This window comes from Eschrichtius robustus, chromosome 3, assembly GCF_028021215.1.
Source record: "Eschrichtius robustus isolate mEscRob2 chromosome 3, mEscRob2.pri, whole genome shotgun sequence".
In the NCBI taxonomy this organism is placed as follows: Eukaryota; Metazoa; Chordata; class Mammalia; order Artiodactyla; family Eschrichtiidae; genus Eschrichtius; species Eschrichtius robustus.
In genome coordinates this window covers 87,337,232-87,360,820 of record NC_090826.1, presented here as the reverse complement: position 1 = coordinate 87,360,820, position 23,589 = coordinate 87,337,232, and the positions used below count along the sequence as shown (strand labels likewise).

At 35.7% G+C, this 23,589-nt stretch overlaps 1 protein-coding gene across 2 annotated transcripts in view; it reads right to left on the bottom strand.

Moving 5' to 3' along the window:
• SNX7 (sorting nexin 7) overlaps positions 1–23,589 on the bottom strand; it is a 98,371-nt gene that overhangs the window by 18,008 nt on the left and 56,774 nt on the right. For both annotated transcript variants that reach the window (XM_068540386.1, XM_068540385.1), the window contains exon 8: positions 2,175–2,327. In XM_068540386.1, the coding sequence (XP_068396487.1) occupies positions 2,175–2,327 (153 nt within the window). The remainder of the gene's footprint in view (positions 1–2,174; positions 2,328–23,589) is intronic.

Sequence of the window (23,589 nt, the reverse complement as noted above, 5' to 3'; positions counted from 1 at the left end):
TTCCCCATTTCCCTTAGAATGAAAAATAAAAGACAAAGCTTATAAGGCCCTCTTCAGCCTAAGAGCGTTCAGGACATACTAATGCAAAATATGACATGTTGGCATATTAAGATGAATGAGTTTGAGAATATGGCAGAAGCAGAAAGGTCACTTTGACCTTCTTCCAACCCTTATCTCACGAAGCAGGTCATAAAACCCTCATACAAGAGGTGGCCTCCTTATGCCCAGAGGAAAAAAGAAGCATCTTTACTCCAAAGACAAAGGGACACTGAGAAGACTCCTAACAAAAAGCACTTGCTAAATTCCCTCCAGTTTATTTCCCTTAACTCATACTCCTTAACCTACCCTATTTCTACACGACAGCCCACTCTTTATCTAACCTAGCATAGACATACTCAGATCTGTTTCTTCTGGTCTAGATTTGCTCATGAAGGCTCCTGTACCACAAAGAACTTACATTAAATCAACATATATACTTTTCTCCTGTTAATTTATCTTTGTCAGTTTCATTTTCAGACCCAGCCAGGGATCCTAAGAGGGTGGAGGAAAGTTTTTCCTCCTCTACAAGCCTCCTTTCTCAACTCAACACCACCTCCACGCCACCATCCTTCAAAAAGAACCTCAGTAGTTTGAACATGTACTCTCTCACTTCTCGTCTTTTCTCTGCCTGGAACTCTCTTACTCACATCTTTATCTGGCTACCTCTCATTCATCATTCATTAAGGTCTCAGCTTGAACACATCCTCTGAGGAATCTGCCTTTTTCCCTGCAATGTCTTTCTATCCTGGAACTTATTATACTTTATTATTATACCGTTTTGTTTTAATTGACTGTTTCTCTCATTGACTGTAACTACATGAGAAAGGGACCGTGTTTGTCTTGCATACTGTGGTCTCTCCAGGGCCCAGAACAGTGTCTGGTGGTAGTAGGGGCTCAAGTAATTCTTGTTGAATGAAAATATCAGTATCAGTTAGATAATCTTGCAAAATATAAAATATTTTAGTTTAAAGTACCTTTAAACTAGCAAGCACTATAGACTACAAAGTATAAAATAATTCTCTTAATGTATCAATTTTATATAGTCATTAATTCAGTCAGAGATAAGGTTAAAGATGTATGTTTAAAGTATACTTTCCAGGAAAAGTATGTTCAGAATACGCTAGATGAATGGGAATTTCCCTGGTGGTCCAGTGGGTAAGACTCCGCACTCTCAGTGCAGGGGGCCGGTGATCGACCCCTGGTCGGGGAACTAGATTCCGCATGTATGCTGCAACTGAGAGTCCGCATGCCGCAACCAAGACCCAGCGCAGCCAAAATAAATAAGTAAATATTAAAAAAAAGGAAAGAAAATAAAAAGAATGAAGTTGTACCCCTACCTCATACTATATATAAAAAAAATTAACTCAAAATGGGTCAAATATCTCAATGTACGAATTAAAACTATAAAACTCTCAGAATATGCTAGATGAAGAAAGTGATAGCATAAAATTCATTTAAAATAATAACTACTTTGCAGAATTATTAGTTGTTCAAAAAAGGTAATCATTTGAAAAGCAAAATGTTGATTAGGCTCTTTCCTGAACTAAAAAACAAACAAAAAAAAACAACTGAACTATAAACTAAACTGAACTAATGCTCCTTTTTTGATTTTTTGAATAGCTACAGAAGGCATGGTAGGGATGGCAGGGACATAACGTATAAGCCCTGAACTAATTTTCTGCTCATTCAAACCTTTGGTCCTTTCCTCATTTTGCAAACCCTTTTTAATGCAAGAAAAAGAGAGGAAAAGGAAATAAGATAGGAGAATCATTAGGAAGCATGATCAAGTGCTTTTGAAGAATTCAAATCCTTCCAAAACAAGAAACTGAGGGGAAAACAGACACAACAAAATGGTAGCATAATTCTTTCTCATATCAAGCTCAGCTCAAATTAGGTACTTGGGTATGCTGTGTAGGAAGGAAAACTTATCACCCTTCCTCCACCTAAACACATTTGTGTCAGTGGGTGGGTTTAGCGTTACTATATTGACTGGCAACTCCACTGGCACTGAGCCACCAAAGAGGCTTCTGAATGTGACACTTGGTTCCTGAACAGACTCTTTCAACACAAGACATAGAAAGTAAGAGAAAGGATAACTTTTTAAAAATGAAGCAATACCACATATCACTAATTACCTGTTCATAATAGTGGATATTCTCCTCAGCCATATCTGTAAATGCTGACTTGATATCATTTTGCATGTTCTGTTTCCATCTTTCCCAATCTGCTTTCAAGGCATTATTAGCGCACTCCACTTTATCTTCCAGTTTTCCAATCTCTTCCGTAAGCTGAATTAGATCACAAAGAGAGATCAATTGATCTATGTATTCCCGCCACTAAGTGAATTCTTAAAATCTAAGCTGAATATTATAAAAAACAGTTTAAGAAGAATACTTTTTTTGAAAAGTCACCAGTATTTACCCTGTATACTAACTAGTTAAAGTAAAGAGAACACTGGATTCAGAGATGTCAAGTAGAGTTCTAACGTCTGCCACCAATTAGCACTTGACTTTACCTAAATCTCTCTAATCTTGGGCTTCAGGTCCACTATTTATAAAGCAAAGGAAATTGGACTACAAGTTATTTCAAAATTCTTATGCAATAACTCTCTCATTACCACTGTTTGTGGTGAAAATACTTATGTTAAAAGATATGGTTTCACATCTTCAGCTTCCCCTTCCTACTCCTCATTCTTCAGCTGTTTTTAGCAGAATGCTCAATTAACTGACATGTTATAACATACGTATAGATTATGTAGTCCAACCTGGAGGCCCAGGGGATTAACTTGCCACATTCCACTCAGCTGGTAACAGAGGCAGGTTTATATCACAAGACACCTGACACCTAGCCCACGCTCCATTAGACAGGCTGAGTGTGACAGTCACACCTCCTCCCCAACTTACCCACCAACCTTTGGGAATGGAACCCATCCATTTATTGCTTTATATTTAGCACATTTATATTTATATAAATTTTTTTATATTTATGCATATTTTATACACACATATTTATTCATATAGTCAGCATACATTTATTTATTAAATTCCTTCTCCATACCAGGCATTATTCTAGGACTTGGAGATTCAACAGTGAAGACAATAGACAAAAATCCCTGTTTTCACCAGAGCTGATATTCAACTGGGGAGAGACAAACCATAAGCAAGATAAATGAAATATGAACTATCATTTGATAATAAGTGTCAAAAAGAAAAATGAAGCAGAAAGGTAGATAGGGAGTGTAAGAATGATGCAATTTTAGATAAGATGGCTGGGGAAAGCCTAAATAAGAAACTGTCATTTGAATAAATATCTGAAGTTGATGTGAGAGTGAACCATGGGGTTCTTAGTAAGAAAAGCATTCCTGGCAGAGGAAGAAACAGGACAATGGCCTACAGGTGGAAGCATGCCTGGATAGTCCAAGAAGAATAAGGAGACCAGCATGGCTGTAGCAGGTGGCAGAGTTAAAAAAGAGGGACGCTCTTAGGAGATGAGGTCAGAGAAGCAGTGGGTGACCAGATCTTACTGAGCCATGGAGTCCATGGTAAGGATCTTAGGTTTTATTGAGTGAGACCCAAAGCCAGGGAGATTCAAGCAGAAATGACACCACCTCTCCCATGTTTTAAAAGGGGCATTATGCGTCACCACTATTCCTTGGCTCCAAGTATTTGAAGGAGGCTATCATTTAAGAAGGTCCCCATTACAGACATGCTAAAATGTGAAAATGTATGTCTTACAATCAAAAAAATGTTATTTTACTTCCAATACTTGTTTGAAATATTCTTTTTTATTCATTTGTCAATATTTTGCTGCAAAATTTCACTGCTGACTTTATTTCATTGCAGCCATATTTGCTTTTGTTTCCCTAAGAATAGACACTTGGTATTATATAAATCTTTTATTACCTATGGGAGATCTATTTCAGTAGTAAGGTTGGTTTTCATGTTTTGTGTGTGGCGGGAAGATGTGCTTTCTTTTTTCACTTTCTTATTTTGTTTGTAAACTATCTCAGTGAGGCCATTTATTACTTTATGGGTATGTATGACTCTTTGGGGTAATTATTTTGCTTAATCACAGAGAATTTGTCTAAAAGGATGTTAATGGGATTTCTCATGGTGGGCTGTGGATGCTGGGGAATAAGCTAAGGTAAAATTTTACTGACAGATCAAACTCAAACAGGATCCGGAGAAAGCTCAGGGGCCGGTTACAAAACCTCGCTCCTCTGGGTTGTTGGATGGAATCTTGCCATTTTCACAGCCAGACGGAGATGATTAGAAAAGTGTCTTTTTTTTATATCTAGGATCAAGAGGTACCTACACCAACTGTAACTGCACTGTTTTTCTCCTCTGCTTAGGTTTTGCAGTCTGAAACTGCCATGCACTGGAGTGGAGTGGGATTACTGGCAAAGTTCTTTACTGAAAGTGGCTTCAGGAAACACAGTATCTAAATCATATATTCTATCTTCCTTCCCCTCCTGATGGAGCTTAAAATGGTGTCACTGCCGTAAGGGATTGAAACAAAGTCTTCCCCTTTTCAATCTGCAACTCCCTCTCCTAAAAGCCCTCATTAGTGGTAGTCAGGCTGGTTGGTGCCTCTGCTCTGGCCCAGAGCTACTGCATTCCTAAAGAAGTCCTGCCCTGTTCTCTGACTTCACGCCCACCTACAGAAAGAAGCTTTGTAGCCTGATCAGCATGGCACTGGGATGAAGACGACTAATGATAGGTTAGACTGATCGCAGACCCCACGTCTGTCTTTCACAAGCTGTGTGACACTGGGTAAGAGTACTTTTTGAAGCCCTAGTTTCTTCATCTGTAAAATGAATATAAAAATGACAGTACCTATCTCGAAGGGATTTTTATTAAAAATTGCCTGAGATAATGAACACATTCACTGATGTGCACAGTGCCTGACAATTTTTCTACTAAACGATATCTATTACTATCATCATTAGCACCACCATTACCACCATTACCACCAGTACCACCACCATTACCACCATCATCATCAGTTGGTGAAATGGAAACTGATTCCCTCTCCTCTTCCAGTATTTTGGTCTCTGGAAATATACCATTCCTTTGCCAGGGTCTAGGTCTTAATTTCTAGTGCTATTTCTTGATTTATTCTCACCCGTGTAGAAGAGGATACATATGTTCTAAATATACATGATCAATTCTTGTCATTTTTTTGGAGGCTATATATATATACATATATATATATATACACACACACACACACACACATATATGTATATACTGACCACTTTTTATTTCTTTGATGATTCCATCATTATTTTAGTTAGAAAAGGAAAAGAGAGACATTAGGTATTTCCTCACACTGAATCATCTTCCCCTAATTTTGACTTGAAGAAACTCTAATTGATAATAAGCACAAAACACTTAATTCAAATTAGGAATGACCTGGACTATATCTTTCCTACCAATTTACAAAGGCATATTATTAGATTTCCCTTCCCTTAGTTGACTGCACTTTTAGCAAGTTCTTTGGTACAAGGAGCTGTGCATTTAGATGGTGCAGTCCAGGCTCTGAACATAAACACTGAACAAAATTTCACCGAAGTGGGAGAGTAACGTGTTAGGCACCTGGCAGACCAAAGAAGCCCCTCTAGTGCTTCAGCACCCCTCTAACCACAGAGCAGGTTTCAATTACTCTAAAAGTAGGGAATTATAGTTTCTACCGGAAAACAGCATACAAAAGACTGAGTTTAAAGGGATTAAATCTTGAATCATTCATTTCACAAATACTGGAAACGACTTGGCCCTCTGTTGGTGGAAAAACTGAAGAAGGAAGCAATCCTTTTTGCCAGGAAAATGTTGTAATATCAGAATAAGTAATAAAAGATTGTAATATAGTGAAAAATAAAGATTTAGATTTAACTGCAAGGCTAATGGGTAATCTCTAGCTTCAGTTATATTCAGCTAGAAATGAGCCACACAATTAAATGAAAACCATTAATACTAAGAGCTCAGGCAAACAAAAAAAATATCCTTCTTCAATAGCGAGTACCTACTATAGCACCAGGAACAGCAGCAATAATAATGACCACTTACTGTATTTCTGCCATGGGCCACTGTATTAAGCTATATACTTTACATATATTATTTCATTTAATCTGCATAATAATATTGCAAATTTGGTAATATTATCTTCCTTTTACAAGCTGGGAAACTGGGAGGAAGGAAGAAAAGAGATCACACAGCTTTTTGTGGCATCATGGAGATTCAAGTGAAAATACATGCTCTTTCCATAGTGAGTGAATAGCCCCAAGCTAGCTTGCGTGTGGCTTTCAAGGTTAAACTGATTCAGCTCTTACCTTAAGGAGCTTGTTATCTATTAGAATGCAGATATGCAAAAATAAAACAAAAACCAAAGGCTAGAATACAAAGCAGAATGTGATATATATCATAATGGAGGAAAAAAATTAAAGTAGTATATAGAAAGATACAGCATGGAGGATTAATTCCAACTTGGGTAGGGGACATTCCAAGTGTTAATTTGCTAGGCAGTGAGTGGGGAAGAAAACACCTGGATGAGGGTATGGCATAAATAAAACCACAGGGATGTTATGCTATAGAGTGTGACAAAAGAATGGATAAGAGATAGGTTTGGAGGCTGGAGGTGGGCAAGGAGAAACATGGGAAAGGGAGCTGGACAGGCTGATTGAAGATTGACCACTAGAGGGTGTAAATGATATTGAGCATGAAATGGATTCTGTAGGAAAAGGTAAGCTACGGAAAGTTTTTGACCAGGGCTGAAGTATACTTCAGATAGATTCCTGAGTCAGAGATATGCAAGGATGCTTAAAAGAGAAAGGGAGGAGGCGGGGAAGAAAGGAAACCAATTAACCTGCACTGGGACTATGGAGACAGCAATAAAAATGCTGAGGATTTGGTTCATTCCCACTCACTCATCCTGCAGCATTCACTCAGCATCCATCTAGTCTCTGTTAGGAACTAAGATGAAGGGTAAAAAACAGACCTTGCCCTCAAGGACTCATGCCTAAGGGGAGAAATAAAAAAAAAAAAAAACTGGATACAGAAAATGTGAAATGCAGTTCATGTGAAGCAAATAGGGTGTACAGTCCTAGAAGCATGTTTACTTCGAAGTTTCTAAAAATTGCAGGTGGTTTGTCAAGGTTGGTACCTAGAGTGTGAGTAGGGGAATAGCAAAAGAGGAAAGAGAGGCAGCTGCCAGGTACTAAAGGGATTTCCCTGGGGGGTGTTTGGATTTTCAATAAAAATCAAGTAGAATCACTGAGGGCGTTTAGGGAAGAGGACCAGGAAGGCAACAGTAACAATGAGATTCCTGATACAGGGGATACTGAGAGGAGGAGATCCTGAGACACAGAATCAGTAGGGGCTGGCAATTGACTAAGTGTGGGTGGGCACTGGAAGAAAAGATAAGATTATCTGATATTTTTAACTGGATAGCATTCACTGGAAGAACAGGTGGGGTAGGGTGAGATAGGAAATGAAGGCCTAAAGGCAACAGTAATAGTCTTGCAGGGTGAGGTATACATCAAACAACTTTTGGAGGTCAACCTTGTGACATGTTTCACTAAAAATTCTTACTATAATTCTTACAAAGTGAAAAAAAAAAAAGTACTCATCCCTGAGAAGGAACAGGGTCACGGAGAAAAAAAATAAAGGAAATAACAAAGAAAAAAAAAGAAAAATATGATCATGCTAAAAACAGTCCACCACTAACAACAACACATTAAATGTTAAAGTGATATTTAATTACTATGCTTCATTATTTCTCATCCATGAAAAGTACAGTCTAGGAGGTGGGTGTCAGATCAAAGAATAAAAGATGCATGAGGTTCATGTCATATCCCATCAACTTGGATGTATCCTAGATTCAGCTGAAGGGTGCCCTTTCCTTTCCTTGTTAGATTGAGCTTGTTTTGTTTCTTTGATTCAGTTCAAGGTTATCTAGAGAATGGCCTGATGGCTAAAGGGCCAAGAACTGACATAGTGGCTCCATCCACGTCAGTTGTAGCTCTGAACCCTGGTTATATCATGTTATGAGTGTTTGTCACAGGTCATGTGGGAAGGTGGGTAAAATAATTTGGATGAATCCACACAGATCATTCGTTACTGCTACGAAATAAAGCCTACATTCTAATGGAATAGCCCTGTGGACCATTTCTACGATTATACACCATTACACTATTTTTAACAGTTACTCAATTTTTGAAGCACATGTCTGCTAAGACAACCACAGGTGCACTGAATCCCTCAAACCCATTTAATCACCTTGGAGGTTTTCCTCCTTATTCCCTCAAAGCTGACTTTAGAAAGGGAAACCAATCCAAAAACCCTATAACATTTTAATAATTTTTATTAAAACAGGCCTTTTATAGATTTTAATTTTCTATGACTTTTATACATTTAAATTTGTAAGAACATATCTTCCCATAAGTATAACCATCAGAAATAGATGGATTTTTATAGAAAAGTTAGATAAATCCATGCAAATACAGTGTATTTGCTACCTTTCTTTAAGCAAATGATTAACTAAAATATAAAATTTTTTCTCACAGAAAATTTGTATTTTATTAACAATAAAAAAGATATAAGTGATAGAACATTTTAGAATCCCATAATAAAGACAAGTTTTTTCCTTTGTGACAAAATGTTGTCCTGGAAGTTATATCAGAAACATCTATTTATTTATAAATAAAATATTACAGATGTGAACTGTATAATCACAAAGTTAGGGTAGCAAATAAAATAGGGTAGCGAATAAAATATGAAAAATATTTTTAAAAAGAACATACTCCACAAATATACATCTCTAAAAATATTTCCTAATAAATAAAGTTTGGAGACAAAAATGGGATTACCTGTATACTCATAAACTATGTAAGCGGTAAACACAATGTATCTAGAGTACGTATATTTGATCTAATACGAAACATTAAAAAATAATTGGGTTTTTCTTCTTAGAGATTGAAGTGTGCTTAAAGATGATTAGGTAGGCCTTTTGCTCTTACGATTTAGGGTTGATCTTTTGATGCTATTTCTCTCAATATATTTTCAATAAAGAGGCAAGAACTTTTACATTTACTAATAGAGACAAGAATTATTCCACTGGATTTGCTTGGCTATACTATGTCCTTCTGCAAATGGACTCTGAGAGCTTATCTGGACTTTCTGGCAGAGAAGTGCAGGTATTTAGGAATTACTTTAGAATAGCTTTAGATTTGGCAAGGACCATGAAAGAGAGCAATTAACTGTTGGAGGGATAGCACAAGATATGGGTAACTACCTAGCCAGTCAGATGAGTGAAATCACCTTTACTACTTAGGAGGAGATGACAAACAGCCCTGATGTCCTTCACATTCTTGCTGGATAGCCTTCTGATTATCTTTGTTGTCCTTGTCTCTAACGTTATCAAGAATGGTCTGATAGTAAGAAAAAGAGGAATTTACAAGAGGTGTCTTGAAGCTATGGTGAGGGATAGAGTTAGGAAAAGGAGCTGTGTCTGTGCATGTATGTTGCACATTCTTAACATCTGCCTGCTCACTTAACAATGCTGAGTCCCTACTATGATCAGGTCCTGAGCTGCATGTCACATGTGGCATCTCATTTAACTTTCTCTATAACTCTTAGAGGTAGCTTTCTTCCCCCCAGTCTAGCTGGTCCAAGTCTTACAAAGTAGACTTTGCACATGATGAATGTGGGTCCATGTAACAGTGCACTTTCAACATCCTTCCAGCAGCTCTCAATTATGCTTTTCTTCTCCAGAATTCTTTGGCAAACTCAATCTAAGTTGATTTTTTTTAAAAAATATTTCCTGCCCCCCCACTTTAATTTTATTTATTTGTGCTCCTTAAACCTCTATTCTCCTCCAAAATACAGTTCCTTATTACCTTCAAGAAGATGAAGGAATAAATTGAGAATAAAAGTAAACATTCATTCAACAAATCTTTAAGTGCTTACTATGTCCCAGGCATTGGCCCAGGAACATGACCAAGAGCACAGAGGTGAATACGAGAGGGAAGGTTCCTGTTGCTGGGAGCTTACAACCTAGTAGGGGTTTCAGATCCACACTGCATTGGGCATTCCCTTTATGTAACCTTACCAACTACCTTAGAGTCTATCAATGAGCTTGTTCTTTTTTCATAATAAAAGGAAGTACCTCCCAAACTAAATTTTAAGAAATCCAGAACATCTAGATTCAAAAATTTCCCTAAAAAAGGAAATGTATCTTTATATCTAATAAATTTCCTTACTGCATCTTTCTCAGTTGCCTTATGGTATTAATAAGTTGTATTTGGCTCCTCCTCTCTTTTTTCCCTGAATTTTAAAAATTTCATAATCACACACATTTATATGTCAGTGATCTAGAGCCTGTGCTCTGAAGTCCACGGGTGAGAATCCTGACCGTGTGACCTTAGCTAACTAAATTCAGTTCTGTGATAGGTTGCAGTTTCCTCATCTGTAAAATGAGGAAAAAGAAAGTACCTACTTCATAGGATTGTTTTTGAATAACATGTTAGCAAAGTGCCTGGGACTTAAGCATTTAATATATGTTAGGGTTAGAGTGGCACTCCAAAGTGATTATGAAAGGACAATTGTTAGGGTCTCAGAAATGTCTTGACTGAATCTGCCAGCTCACTCACTTCTACTATGTTAGGGTATACTTACTGAGGACGTGCATATAAAAGGAACAGCCATAGGGGAAACAAAGAGACCTTAATAGCTCAGAAAGCTCCCCAAATGCTCCAATGTGCCTGAGAGTATTGGTGGCTGAATGGACAATGTGGCCATGCCAAAAGGTCTATGTAAGGCCATTCCATCAGGCCCTCCTCCAAATCAGATAAGCAAGGCCAAGAAGTCCAGAAATTACCTCCATTTTGAGGAACTAGGTTACCACATTATGTTAATAAATTATTCCACTCTAATACAAGAAATATTAGTATCTTGCTAAATTATGGAATGATAAAATCCTAAGACAAACAATGCAGATGGATCTTCCCCCACTGATTCTGAAAGTTCCTTAAAATATACTTCCTAGTAACTAAAAAAAACCTGTCCAGCAACTTAAGAAGACCCCCTATACTTCCAAACATTCTCTTACGCCTTTAGTTTTTCTTATTTACCAGAGATTAGTTTTTAGAAAACATATTAGTTCATTCAAGAACTATATGTTGAGCACCTACTATGTGCCAAGAGTACCACGCTAGACACAGTGCCCCTATGTGAAATATTTTCCTTCTTTTCTCACTCAATTTTTGGCATACTGATGTCACAGAGGTACATCTTTACTTAAATCAAAATGTCCTCCTAATTCTGATACAGTTTCATGATGAGACCAGTACAGAATGACTTAATGTGCGTTTCTTAAATTGGGATTTCTATATCCACATCAATACTCAGTGATAACATAGAGGATTGCCAATGTCATAAATAAATGTGGCATAATCTTGTCATAGATATTTTATGGAGATCAGAGAAAAATATTTTTAAATTAACATAAACATAAATATATTATGGAGTAGTGATATTCATATGAAACTTTAAAACAGGAGACCTTCATGAAATTTTGATCTTGCACTGGCCACGAATGGGTCTCTCAGACTACTGAGGTATACATTCCAACTTTCTTATACCAAAGAAAGTAAACTCTTTTCATAAAAATGTTTGAACTACACACTGCATTACAATGTGTTAGAAGGAAATCTGCTTGACTGCTGAACTACATATTTAATAAAGAATTAATACACTTTGGCATGATAATTCTAGGTGAGTTAATTGCCATGATTACCAGGTTTTATCAAAGTATCATTTATAAAAATTACAGATTGAGAAAACAGCTTCCCCATAGTCTATTTCTCCAGGAATAGCTGCCAGGATGATAGAAGGAAAGTCAAACTTTTTTCAACCACTTTGATCTATCACTGCTAAACAGCAGTCTAGGGAAAATTTCACTTACCTCTCTAAGAAAGAACCACTGTCTCTGACTATTTAATCATCCCATCCTTCATCGCTTATCCCTGACATTATAATCTAGAACTAGTGGCAAGTAAGCACCCCTTTTCCTCACTCTATGACTGTCTCTATTTACAAGTACAGCAGTAAGTTCATGTGGGCAGCACGATTAAAATTTAGAGTCTCTCCGATATCATGACTGAGCTCCTAACATCTGAACAACTTACAAGGGTCTGCTCCTAACGCATTATTGGAAGAGTTATTTTCCTAATGAATGATAGCAATCTCACACAAATTAGTCTAGCATGTAGAATTTATAAGGATAGCATGACCTGGATACAAAAACTGACATTTCTGGTACAAGCAATGGTAATTACAAATCATTCTCCCCCTGCCCCCAGCTTTATCGAGGTATAATTGACCAAAAAAAAAAAAAAAAATTGTATATGTTTGAAATATACAACACGATGACAAATCATTCTTATTCAGAAATATAAACACAAAAGTCCTAAAAGTTGAGGTAGCCAAATCCAGCAAGGGCCAAGCTGAATTTATCCCAGGGATCCAAGGATGGCTAAAATGAGAAAATCTCTTAGTGTAAATCACCACATTAAGTGAATGACGAAGAAAAATCATACACTTACATGAGTCGGTACAGGAAACCACACAATAAATTTCAACACCCACTTATGAATCAACTTCTCATCACATAGGAGTAAATAAAAACTGCCTTAACTTGATTAAAATATATATACTTTAAAATGTTTAGCAAACATCAATACTAATGGAAAAAATCCTGAAAGCATTTACTTTAGCGTCAGGGATAATACAAGGATGACCCATCACTAATAACTTTACAATGCATTTTTTAGCCAGCTCAATAAGAAATGAAAAAATAAATACAAGGTATAAAGATTGAATAAATGAGACAAAACTATCAATATATACCCATAAGGTTTTCTACATAGAAAATCCCAAAGAGTGTACAAAGAAATTATTAAAACTAAAAATAATTTAGAAGGTTGCTGGATATAAGATAAATATGCAAAAGTGAATTACACTTCTATACTCTGGCCCAAAAAAAGTTATAAAATAAAAAATTTTAAATATATAATTTATGATAAATACAAACAAAACATAAGGTACTTAGGAATAAATTTATGAAAAGATATAGAAGACCGTTTTGGAAAAAAACATTTTAAAACTTATTGAGAGATATCCAAGAAGACAAATAAATGGTGAGGTTTCTAAAAATTATTCCATTTTAAATCTTCTAGCTAGTTCTCTTTCTTTTAATTCCAGTTTAAGTACCAGTTCCTCAGTTAGTCCTTTTCAGAACAGCATTTATGTTCAAAGTAGGTACTTTTTCACTACTCTCTCCATCTCAGTCCACTGTTCACCTCCTTAACATTCATTAGAACAATTATTTTTTGTAAGTGTATGTACTTTCCTGTTAGAATATAAGTTCTAACATGGGCCATGTGTCTACCTTTTGGTCATTATATCCTCAGTACTTACTATGTAGAAATGTGATAAATATTTGTAGAATAAATGAATGATTTCAGAAAAGTAAAATATTAGTAATGAATCTAGGCTTTTTTTTTTTTTTTAAACATTATTTGTTTTTTGTTTTCTGTTTTTATTTATTTATTTATTATTTATTTGGCTGTGTTGGGTCTTCGTTTCTGTGCGAGGGCTTCCTCTAGTTGCGGCAAGCGGGGGCCACTCTTCATTGCGGTGCGCGGGCCTCTCACCATCGTGGCCCCTCTTGTTGCGGAGCACAGGCTCCAGACGCACAGGCTCAGTAGTTGTGGTTCACGGGCCTAGTTGCTCTGAGGCATGTGGGATCTTCCCAGACCAGGGCTCAAACCCGTGTCCCCTGCATTAGCAGGCAGATTCTCAACCACTGCGCCACCAGGGAAGCCCCTCTAGGCTTGTTTTACTATTGCCTTTCCAAGGATTGTTTTACCACACTTTGAAATACCACAGAAACTTACAAGCTGCCTGTACCTAAACCTAAAGGTATATATCACCAAAATTTTTGAGCAAAACAATACAATTTGAGGATAACAGCTATTCTTACTTAAAAATATCTTCATTGTTTTCTTTTTAAAATGGCTTCTCTATTATTGCCTTTTATGGAAATAATTAACCATTCAATCTATTTATTCAAGTGCTAAAACTTTCTCTTCATAATCAGAAAAGCTGAGAAATTATCATTTTGAAAGTTCTTGAAAATAATATACCTAAATAAAAAGATTTAGATTGCCACTCCATCATAAGACAATAGAAAATTCAAAAATTCAGTTCTAATCTGACAGCTACTTCTTCTTAACAAGTATTAATTAAATTGCAGGGGAGAGAGAAGAGGGCTCTTAACAATAAAATTATATTATTTTCTGATTTGTGAGAGGGGTAAGATGTGTCTGAAAAATTAGATGCTTGATTATACAATGCTGCTCAGGCATCCATGTGATTATTACTACATGTGAGTGCCTTTTTTATACACTTTACAATACACACTTTTCTTAAAAAGTAGAAACCTCTCTTCCTGAAATTCACTGCCAATTTTGTTATCCAAATGTAGCTTGTTCAGTAAAGCACAATGTATTTTCTTAAAATGACCAATTAAGTCATAAAACACCCACAAATATAGCTGATGCATCACCTTTCAAGTCAGTACCTCCAACACCATTAACGTCCTTTGAATAAGGAATAATCATAATTTCCTGTGACACTGGAAGCAACAGAAAGCCAATTATTTAAACAGCCCCATTTTAGGAAATGTAGTGATCTCTTTTGCATCCTCTGTACAACAGAGACACAGTAAAAATATATAGGACAGAAGAGGATTCATTTTTTCCAGGTGCTTCCATGAGTCCAATTAATATAAACCTTTTAAAAAGGAATGATGTGTCTCCTAAGAAAAAAAATTTTTTAATCAAGGTCTTTTAACTCTTTTGATGTAATTTCCTATATTTGTTTCTGAAGAACATAATCCAAGCCTAGAAAAGCTATATGCTATACTATCATTAGGTTTTAATAAAGTTATAAAAATTATTTCAAAGCCAAATCTAAACATTTATTTTACAGACCTTCACAGGCCATACAACTTTCTGCCATTAAATATTTTTATTCACTATTTAACCAAACAATACCTCATGTATTATCTCATTTAATTCTCACTATACACCTATAACGTAAATATTGTTTTACTAACAAGAAAAAGGAATGCTTATTGAGGTTTAAGTTACTTTTCTGTAACTTTTTTCCAGAATCCAGGTTCTCTAATTTGTGATCCAACCCCGCCATATTACACAATTCCATAATGCGGCCCATGAACCTCAAGACATATATAAGACAGCTCACAGGCTGCATGAAGGAACTCCCATTTATATTTAACTCTTTTTAATTGACATAAAACATTATACTAGTTTCAAGTGTACAACAAAGTTATTTGATATATGTATATATGGAGAAATGATCACCACAATATGTCTAGTTAACAGCCATCACCACACATAGTTACAAATTTTTTTTTCTTGTGATGAGAACTATCAAACTTTTCAGATCTACTCTCTTAGCAAGTCTCAAGTATACAATACAGTGTTATGAACTATAGTCACCACCCTATACATTACAATCCCGTCACTTATTTAATAACTGAAACTTTGTACCCTTTGATCACCTTATATTTAACCCTCATGTAATGTTTTACATGCATAGTTTATAATACAGATAAAATATATGAGTAAAGTAGTACAAGTAGATAATTTGTAAATTTAAAATGTACACATACTGGGAGGTGTGCTCAAAAATATTTAGGTGATAGAGTACGTTATCAAAAAGTCTGGTGACTGAAATGTTATCATTGCTGAAGTACTGTGTACATTAGACTTTTAATCAAGTGATTTCTCTTGATGTTTTTTTCAGACATTCATCTCTTTTCTATCTGAATCCCTACCAAAGCTAAAACCTTCATTAGATATGGTCTTTCCTCTTTGACTCAATCAACCAAACTACCATACATAAAAAATACAGCTCTTAAAGTTGCAGCATATTCTAAAACAGAGCTAGCCAATAGAACTTTCTGGAATGAGAGAAATGTTCAACTTTGGAGTGCCCAAAATAGTAGCAATAGCCACATGTGCCTTTGAAATGTGCTAGTCCAACTGAACAACTGAAGTTTTACTTGTATTTAATTTAAATTAATTCATATTTAAATGTAAATATCCCCATGTGGTTAGTGGGTACAATACTGCATAGCAAAGATCTAGAGAGCTGTGATCAATATAACTGGAATAGCAATATGTACTCAAGTATATACATTTTAGGGGCTCCCCCCCAAAAAAAATCCTTTAGTAAACCTGCTTTTACATGGTTTCCCAGAAATCCTCTAATATTAATGAATATTTTCTCAATTACTTCATTCTAAAGACATGACGGTATTTTAGAATATTAGCTTGAAACAAGTTCAATTTTTGGTACTTTTGGATATATATAGTAGTTTACTAATAGAATTAGTTTAGTATTTTTTTTAAGGGAGACAGCACACTAATTATTTTTAGGAAATAACTTCATAATTCAAGTGTTTATTATCATTACAAATAAGTATTTTAAAGTTTACTTTTAAAAGCACTGCAAATCGACAAATAAGAAGGACAAGTGGGGGTAGACAAGTTCCACCACATATAAAACATATTTTAAAACATCCATTACTGAAACAGTACAGTTCTGGTGCTTAATTAACAGGCCAATCAAGGGAACATATAGAAAGCCTTAAAACAGTTGCATGTGACAACAAAAACTGAGTATACTTCAAAGGTAGTGTTGCAAAGTATGGGGAAAACATGACTACTCAATAGATAGCTTTGGCACAGCAGGATAGTTACCTGAAAAAATACATAGTTGAATCCACACCTCACATTTATAAATAGAATTAATTCCAAATGGCTCAAAGATTCAAATGTGAAAAAGAAAACCCCAAAAGTTAATAAAAGAAGTGTGATACAATTCTTTTGTCATCTTAACTTGTACTTAAAAGTAAAATCCTTTAGAAAAAGATAGATTAATCTGACTTTATAAAAACTAAACTTTTCTGTACAGGAAAAATCACTATAAAGAAAATTAAAATACAGTACAAATGACAAAAAGGACTCATTTCTCTAACAAGAATTTCTTAAAAATCAGGAAAGATCAAGAATAGGTAAAATCTAATGAGCAAAAAACAGACAATTACAAAAAAAGAAAGACAAATTTTACTTAAACATAAAAAATGCTTAACCTTGTTCATCATAAGAAAAATACAAATTAAAACTACGAAGGGATACTATCTTCACTTAACGGATGGCAACGATTTACAGTTTGATAACACTGACAAGGCTGGGGTGGAGGGTACAGGAGTAAACAAGCAATCAAACATGTTGATGAGGCTGTAAATAGCTCTCCCAGCGGAAAGTAATTTGGTGGTAGTTCTAATAACATCAACAATAACATCAGCTAATTCTTTTAGCTTTTCCTTTGTACCAGGCACTATTCTAAGCACTTATGTGCGTTACACATTTAGCCCTATGAGCTAGGTACTGTATTTCTTCTATTCTACAAACTGTGAAACAAAGTTGACGAGAAGTTGGTAACTTGTCCAAGGTTGAACAATTAATAATGAGCTATCAAAACTGAATAGTCTCTGGTTCAGCAATTTCAATTCTGGGTATTTATTCTACAGATCTACTGGTACATTCACAAAATAATACATATACAAGGTTATCCACTGAAGCATTGTTTATAGTAGCAAAAGGTTAGAAATAACTGTTCACCAGTCGAAGTCAGATTAAATAAATTCTGGTACATCCATACATCAGAAGACCATGTAGCTGTAAAAGACCAATAACTGGAAGGATAGCCAAGATATGTTATTATATCAATTAAGCAAACTATAGAAAACTTTATAGCATATTACTACATTCATAAAAAAGTAAAATCAGAATGTATATTTGAATTTGTGGTACATCCATAAAGAAACATGGAAGGCTACAAAAGTAACTAACAACAGTACGTACTTGTAAAGTGGGTGGTGGGAATTGGGAAGATAGGATATGGGGATGGGAAGGAGACTTTTCATTAAATGTGTGTTTTAAAATTTATGAATTTTGAATCATGTGAATATATTACATATTTAAATAAATCATTTTGGTTGGTTATTTTTTTAACCAACATGTTAATTGCTTACGTTAGAGATCAAGAAATATATTTTTGGGGACAAATGAAATGTTGACATTCCTAATGTTCTATACATGAGCACTGGTGGTTGGAGATAACATGTGAAGGGACATATCATATAGGGACTAAAAATGAGGCACAGACACAGAGACTCTGAGCTCCTTTTTCCTGGTTGTTGAACTGTATGAGTATATAACCTCTTCCAATGAAAAGAGAATCAGATGAGTCAAAAGAAGTGCTGAAGATGCATGTGGGAGTGCAAAAGGTGATACTTCTACATTAATATATTATTTAATGTGTATATTAAAGAACCACACATTCATATATGTGTGTGATCTTAAATGTGCATGAGTAAGTTAATCTAAATATCATAACTAAAAATTTGACGCTGGACAAAAACCTTGTTTTTTGGTGTGGAATCTTCTTTGGGAAACTTGTGTCAGGGTGTCCTTACATTTGCATTTCTACATGTGACAGTGATGATCACATCTGGCATATGTGCATGCGCGTTTCATATCCTCGTTAATGCAGAATGTGTCCAGCATTTTCCTGCTGTGAGGGTCTGTGATAGATCTTTTAATGCATTAAATATTTGTTCTGAATGCATTTCTTTGTCCTTTCTCTTATTCATTTTAGATGAAAAGCTTCTATATCAGAGGGTGCCAGCAGCAACAGAACCTGCCTCCTGGGAAGCACAGAACCTCTGCAAGTTTGTAGTTTATTTTGAAAATGCACCTGGTGATCACCAGGTTTTGGATCGCCAGGTGCATTTTCAAAAAATTCTTCCCCTCTTCCCCAGCCACACAGCTACTGAGAACTACTGACATACATCATGCCTCCTTAATTCATTTCACATTTTCTTTTTTACTGAGAGATAAGCAAGGCAGGTCAATTTACTCTAAAATTCATACTATTAAAACTGCCAGTTCACTGTCACAGAATATTTCAAATCACCAATAATGTTCTGTGGCAGGAATGGCAAAAAGATTTTATCATGCGTGCCAACTCTAACTGATCGGTATCAGTCATATGAAGCATGTTGATATGTATCTTTTCAGATGTTACCCTAGAATACAGTTTTTAAGTTACTGGCACAATTTCTGGAGTCCTGCTTCGAAAACCTCTACATGTGCAATATTGAGCCAGTAACTTTTATTTCTCTGTACCTAAGTTTTCACATTAGTAAAATGAAGAAAATTATAGTACCTACCTCACTGTATTGTGTGATACTTAAATGAGACAATACATGTAGAGCATTTAGTACTCTGCCTGGCACATGGTAAGTGCTTAAAGAATGTTAGCTGTTATTATTATCATCATCATCAGTTAGTTTTAGCATAACATACTGATCTGGTTAAAATAAAATTCTATATAGTAATTCCTTGAAAGAAGGCAAAAAGAATTTCAACTTTCCCAGATCACAACTCTACATGTTCTAAAGTGTTCCCAAATTACTGTGAATTCTAAATATATATATTTTTGGAAGCGATTGAAAAAAAAAAAGCACTAAATTCTAAAAATTCCTTTTTTGTTTTGATCTTAGTAGAATATAATTGTTATCTATCTTCGAAGTCTCACACCCTTCTAGACTTCAAACCCACCTATCAGGAAAAAAAAAAAAGGATAAGAGACCAGGGAGTATAGTGCCAGGTTAGAGTTCTGGTTCTACTATTTAACTAACTGTATAACTGTGGACAAATCACTTAACCTTTCTTATCAAAATCTCCACTACTACCACCTTACTGCACTGGACTCAACAGTCTTTTTGTTTCCCATGCAGGAAACAGAGTGAGCACTTGAAAGCAACTGTCAGTTCTTCCTTTTCCCTTTCTCTTCTTGAACAATTCAGTCCTAAAGCTTATTTGGTAATGCAGAGCAAGGCTGGTGTCCATTCTGGTGGAGGAAGGAAGGCAAAGTCATGGTGGCCCAGAGCAGGATATGAAGGCATTAGCAAGATGATGAGGTCTTCCCTGCAAAGAGTGGTCCAGAATGGGAAGTAACAGCACAAGCAGGGTGAGAAGGGTGTGTATTGCGTGTGGGCAGCATGGGGGGAGCTGAGACTAGCATGGAAAACAGACTCCTAGAGTGGTAAAGAGGGTGCTCTTGCATGGGTGTGGTCCAGCACAGGGTGTGGAAACTTGAGTGGGGTGAGGAGTACCTCCACTTAGGAAAGAAGATGACATGAGCTATGCAAGATTGTTTGCAAACAGGGAATCAATCAAATAAATAGATATGTAAAGGATAATGGGAGCCTGTTTCTCATTGGCAGAAAGAGAACCACAAATATTGAAAGAAAGAAAACTAGAAAGAACCCTGATGATATTGGATTTAAGTTGGAGGCGTTGGTATGAAATTGTTATTTTTAATATATATAAACAGACAAATCAATATAGATATAAAAATGTGTGGTTATACATTATATTCCTATCTATATATCCATAGATATGTTTCCTATCTATGTCCACTCAGATCTTGGAATAATGATACCTAAATAGCAATGAACATATCTAATGCCAAGATACTATATTCTAAACATAATTTTTTCCACTAAAACTAATGAGGGCTTGTTAGGAAAATGGCTGATTCCAGGGCTGGAGCAAGAGAAGTATAAGAAGAGCCTAGAAAGTCTTGTTGTAGCAGAAAGAAGTAAAGAATGATGGGAACATGTTAAAAGGAGGGAAAAAAAGACAGCTTGAAGATGGTCCTACTAGCCAAATTGGAGGCAATTTATATATCAAAATACATAGTGATAGTAATGGACTAAAATGAACTGACTAAAACAGAAAAGCGCGCACACACACACACACACACAAATCAATCTAAAGTTTAAAGTAAGGTAAGGAATGGTATAATTATACAGTCTCAAAGTAGCTCCCCACAAAATGCTTTTTAATTATAAAGGGAAAGGAGTGATTTTACAGTGGAGAAGCTTGGCAGACATCACCTCAATCGAGTGAGATCAAAGAGTATATCGTTAATGGGACAAATAAAAATCATGCGTTACCTAACAGGTAGATTGCAGCATCACTTGAGTAATATTCCTGTCAAAGATTGACAGTTTAAATCTAATCATAAGGAAGTATCAAACAAGTTAATATTGGAGGTATTCTACACAATACCTGGCCTGCAATCTTCAGTGTAATGGTCATAAAAGTAAAGGAAAGATGAAAAACTATTCTAGACTGAAGGAGACATCTAACTAACCATTGTCAAGAACATTACAGAACACTGGCAAAATCATTCAGGGGTCTGTGTGTTAGATAATAGTATTGTTTCAATGATAACTGATTGATACTGATAGTTGTATTATGGTTATATGGGAGAATGTCCTTGTTTGTAAGAAACATACACCTTTAAGGGGTCATGAGTATAAGGTTTGCAGTTTACTTTCCAATGATTCAAGGAAAAAAAAAAGATTTTTGAGCTGTACTTGCAACTTTTCTATAGCTTTGTCACTTCAAGATTAAAAAAAAATTTTTTTAAGCCTATAATATACAAAATCAGAATTCTTCCCTGCTTGAACTCTTCAGTAGCTCCCCATAGTAACTAGGATGGAACCCATGGCCTATATGTTCTCATCTGCTTGCTCAGTCCTCACGCCCCAGCTGCTAATGAAGGGGTACCTCATTCCCTATACTCTAGCTACACCAGATATAACTAAAGCTCCTGGAACACAGGAAGCTAATTCCCATTTCAGAGCTTTGCATGGATTCTTCTTAGAACACTTGTGCCAGATTTTGGAATCACTGCTCCTTATCAGCACTCAGCTCTCCTCTCAATGTCACCTCCTCAGAAAGGCCTTCTCTTCCCCTCCTGGTGTTCTCCATCACATTACCCTGTTTTATTTTCTTCATAGCACTAAGCACTATCTAAAATTATGAGTCATTTATTATTTTTTTCCTTTATTTTCAGTATCACCCCCCCACACACACACACTAGACCATAATTTCCTTGGGGAGAGGGGCTATGTCAGTCTTGGTCACTGCAGTATCCCCACCATGAAGTGCTTAGACGGGGAGGGAACTCATAAATCTTGGCTGACTGACAAGCTAGGCCTCAATCTTCTCATCTACAAAAGTGGGAATAAAGTATGCCTACCGTGTAGTATTATTCATTGGATAGTATATGTAAATTATTAAAACAGTGCCTGGCATACAACAGGTACTATACAGATACTAACTATGCTTCAGAAAGGAAAGCACTAGTTTGGGTCTAGAACCTCTTTGAAAGTTGAACGGAGCTTTGATTGGGGCATTTCCCCTTAAGTCTGCTCTGCTATTGACTAAGCTTTAGTAGAGAGAAAAAGTTTACTCTCCAAAACCCAGAAATATAATAAATCAAAATGCAGTTAATTTGGTGATATGGTACTGTACTAGAAGAAAAACTACTGGTTCTGTTCTTTGTAGAAATCTAATATTTTATTTTTAGAAATACTATTTAAAAATGATTCATACTTTAAATAATGTTTTATGATACCATTACATGTTTTCTAATATATTAGTCTTTTATACTTTCTTCTTTAATTTACCAAAATTTTTACTGGCACAAGCTCTAGATTTATAAACATTAATTCATCTTCAAAAAAAGTTTTCTTCAAAGTAAGCATTATTTCTGCCTGTTCATGGATAAAGAACACTTAATGTCTGATTAAGGCCACAAGTTAAGTAAAAGTGAATCAAAGCCCTCTCCAGGCTTCAGACTCCCAGCGTGTTCCTGCTCTAAGCATAATCATATATTTATTGAGTGCCCAGGCAGGGCCGGGAGTGAAAGAGATATGTAAGACAGACCCTTAGGACACATTTCTTATTAACGAAAAGTCTAAATTAAAGGGAAATTGAATCTATTTTGAGTTTCTATATGGGAAAGCTGTTTAAACTATTATATCTATGGTAGGCAGAACTCCACAAACCAAACCACAAATCCACAAGGACACTATAAGTAGAATTTCTTAAATCCTGAGAAGAAATGACTGGAATTTTAAACTACCCCTTTTACTTATCCATCTGTTACTTTTTCTGTTGCAGTCAAGACAGTGGGGAAAAAATGTTCCTCGAGAAAGACACAGAGCTTACAATCTTCCCTTAGAAAATCACCTACACCGATGTTACACTGCCTCTCCTCTTCAGTATTTCATTGTCTCCCCCCTGCCCCGTCCACCCTCACCCACCACAAACGTACACAGGCCTTATTCATCAAGACTGTAAGTTTATGTGTTCCTTTTTCAAATCAGTAAGCCTTAATATGCAGTAACTTCCCTAAGCAAATTTCACGGGTAAAAATTTTGGAAGTAGTACAATTTTTTTAACCTCACCCGCAAACATCTCCTGACTAATTTTCTGGGTAACAGTTAACACGAGTAATTTGGTGTTCAAGTTTG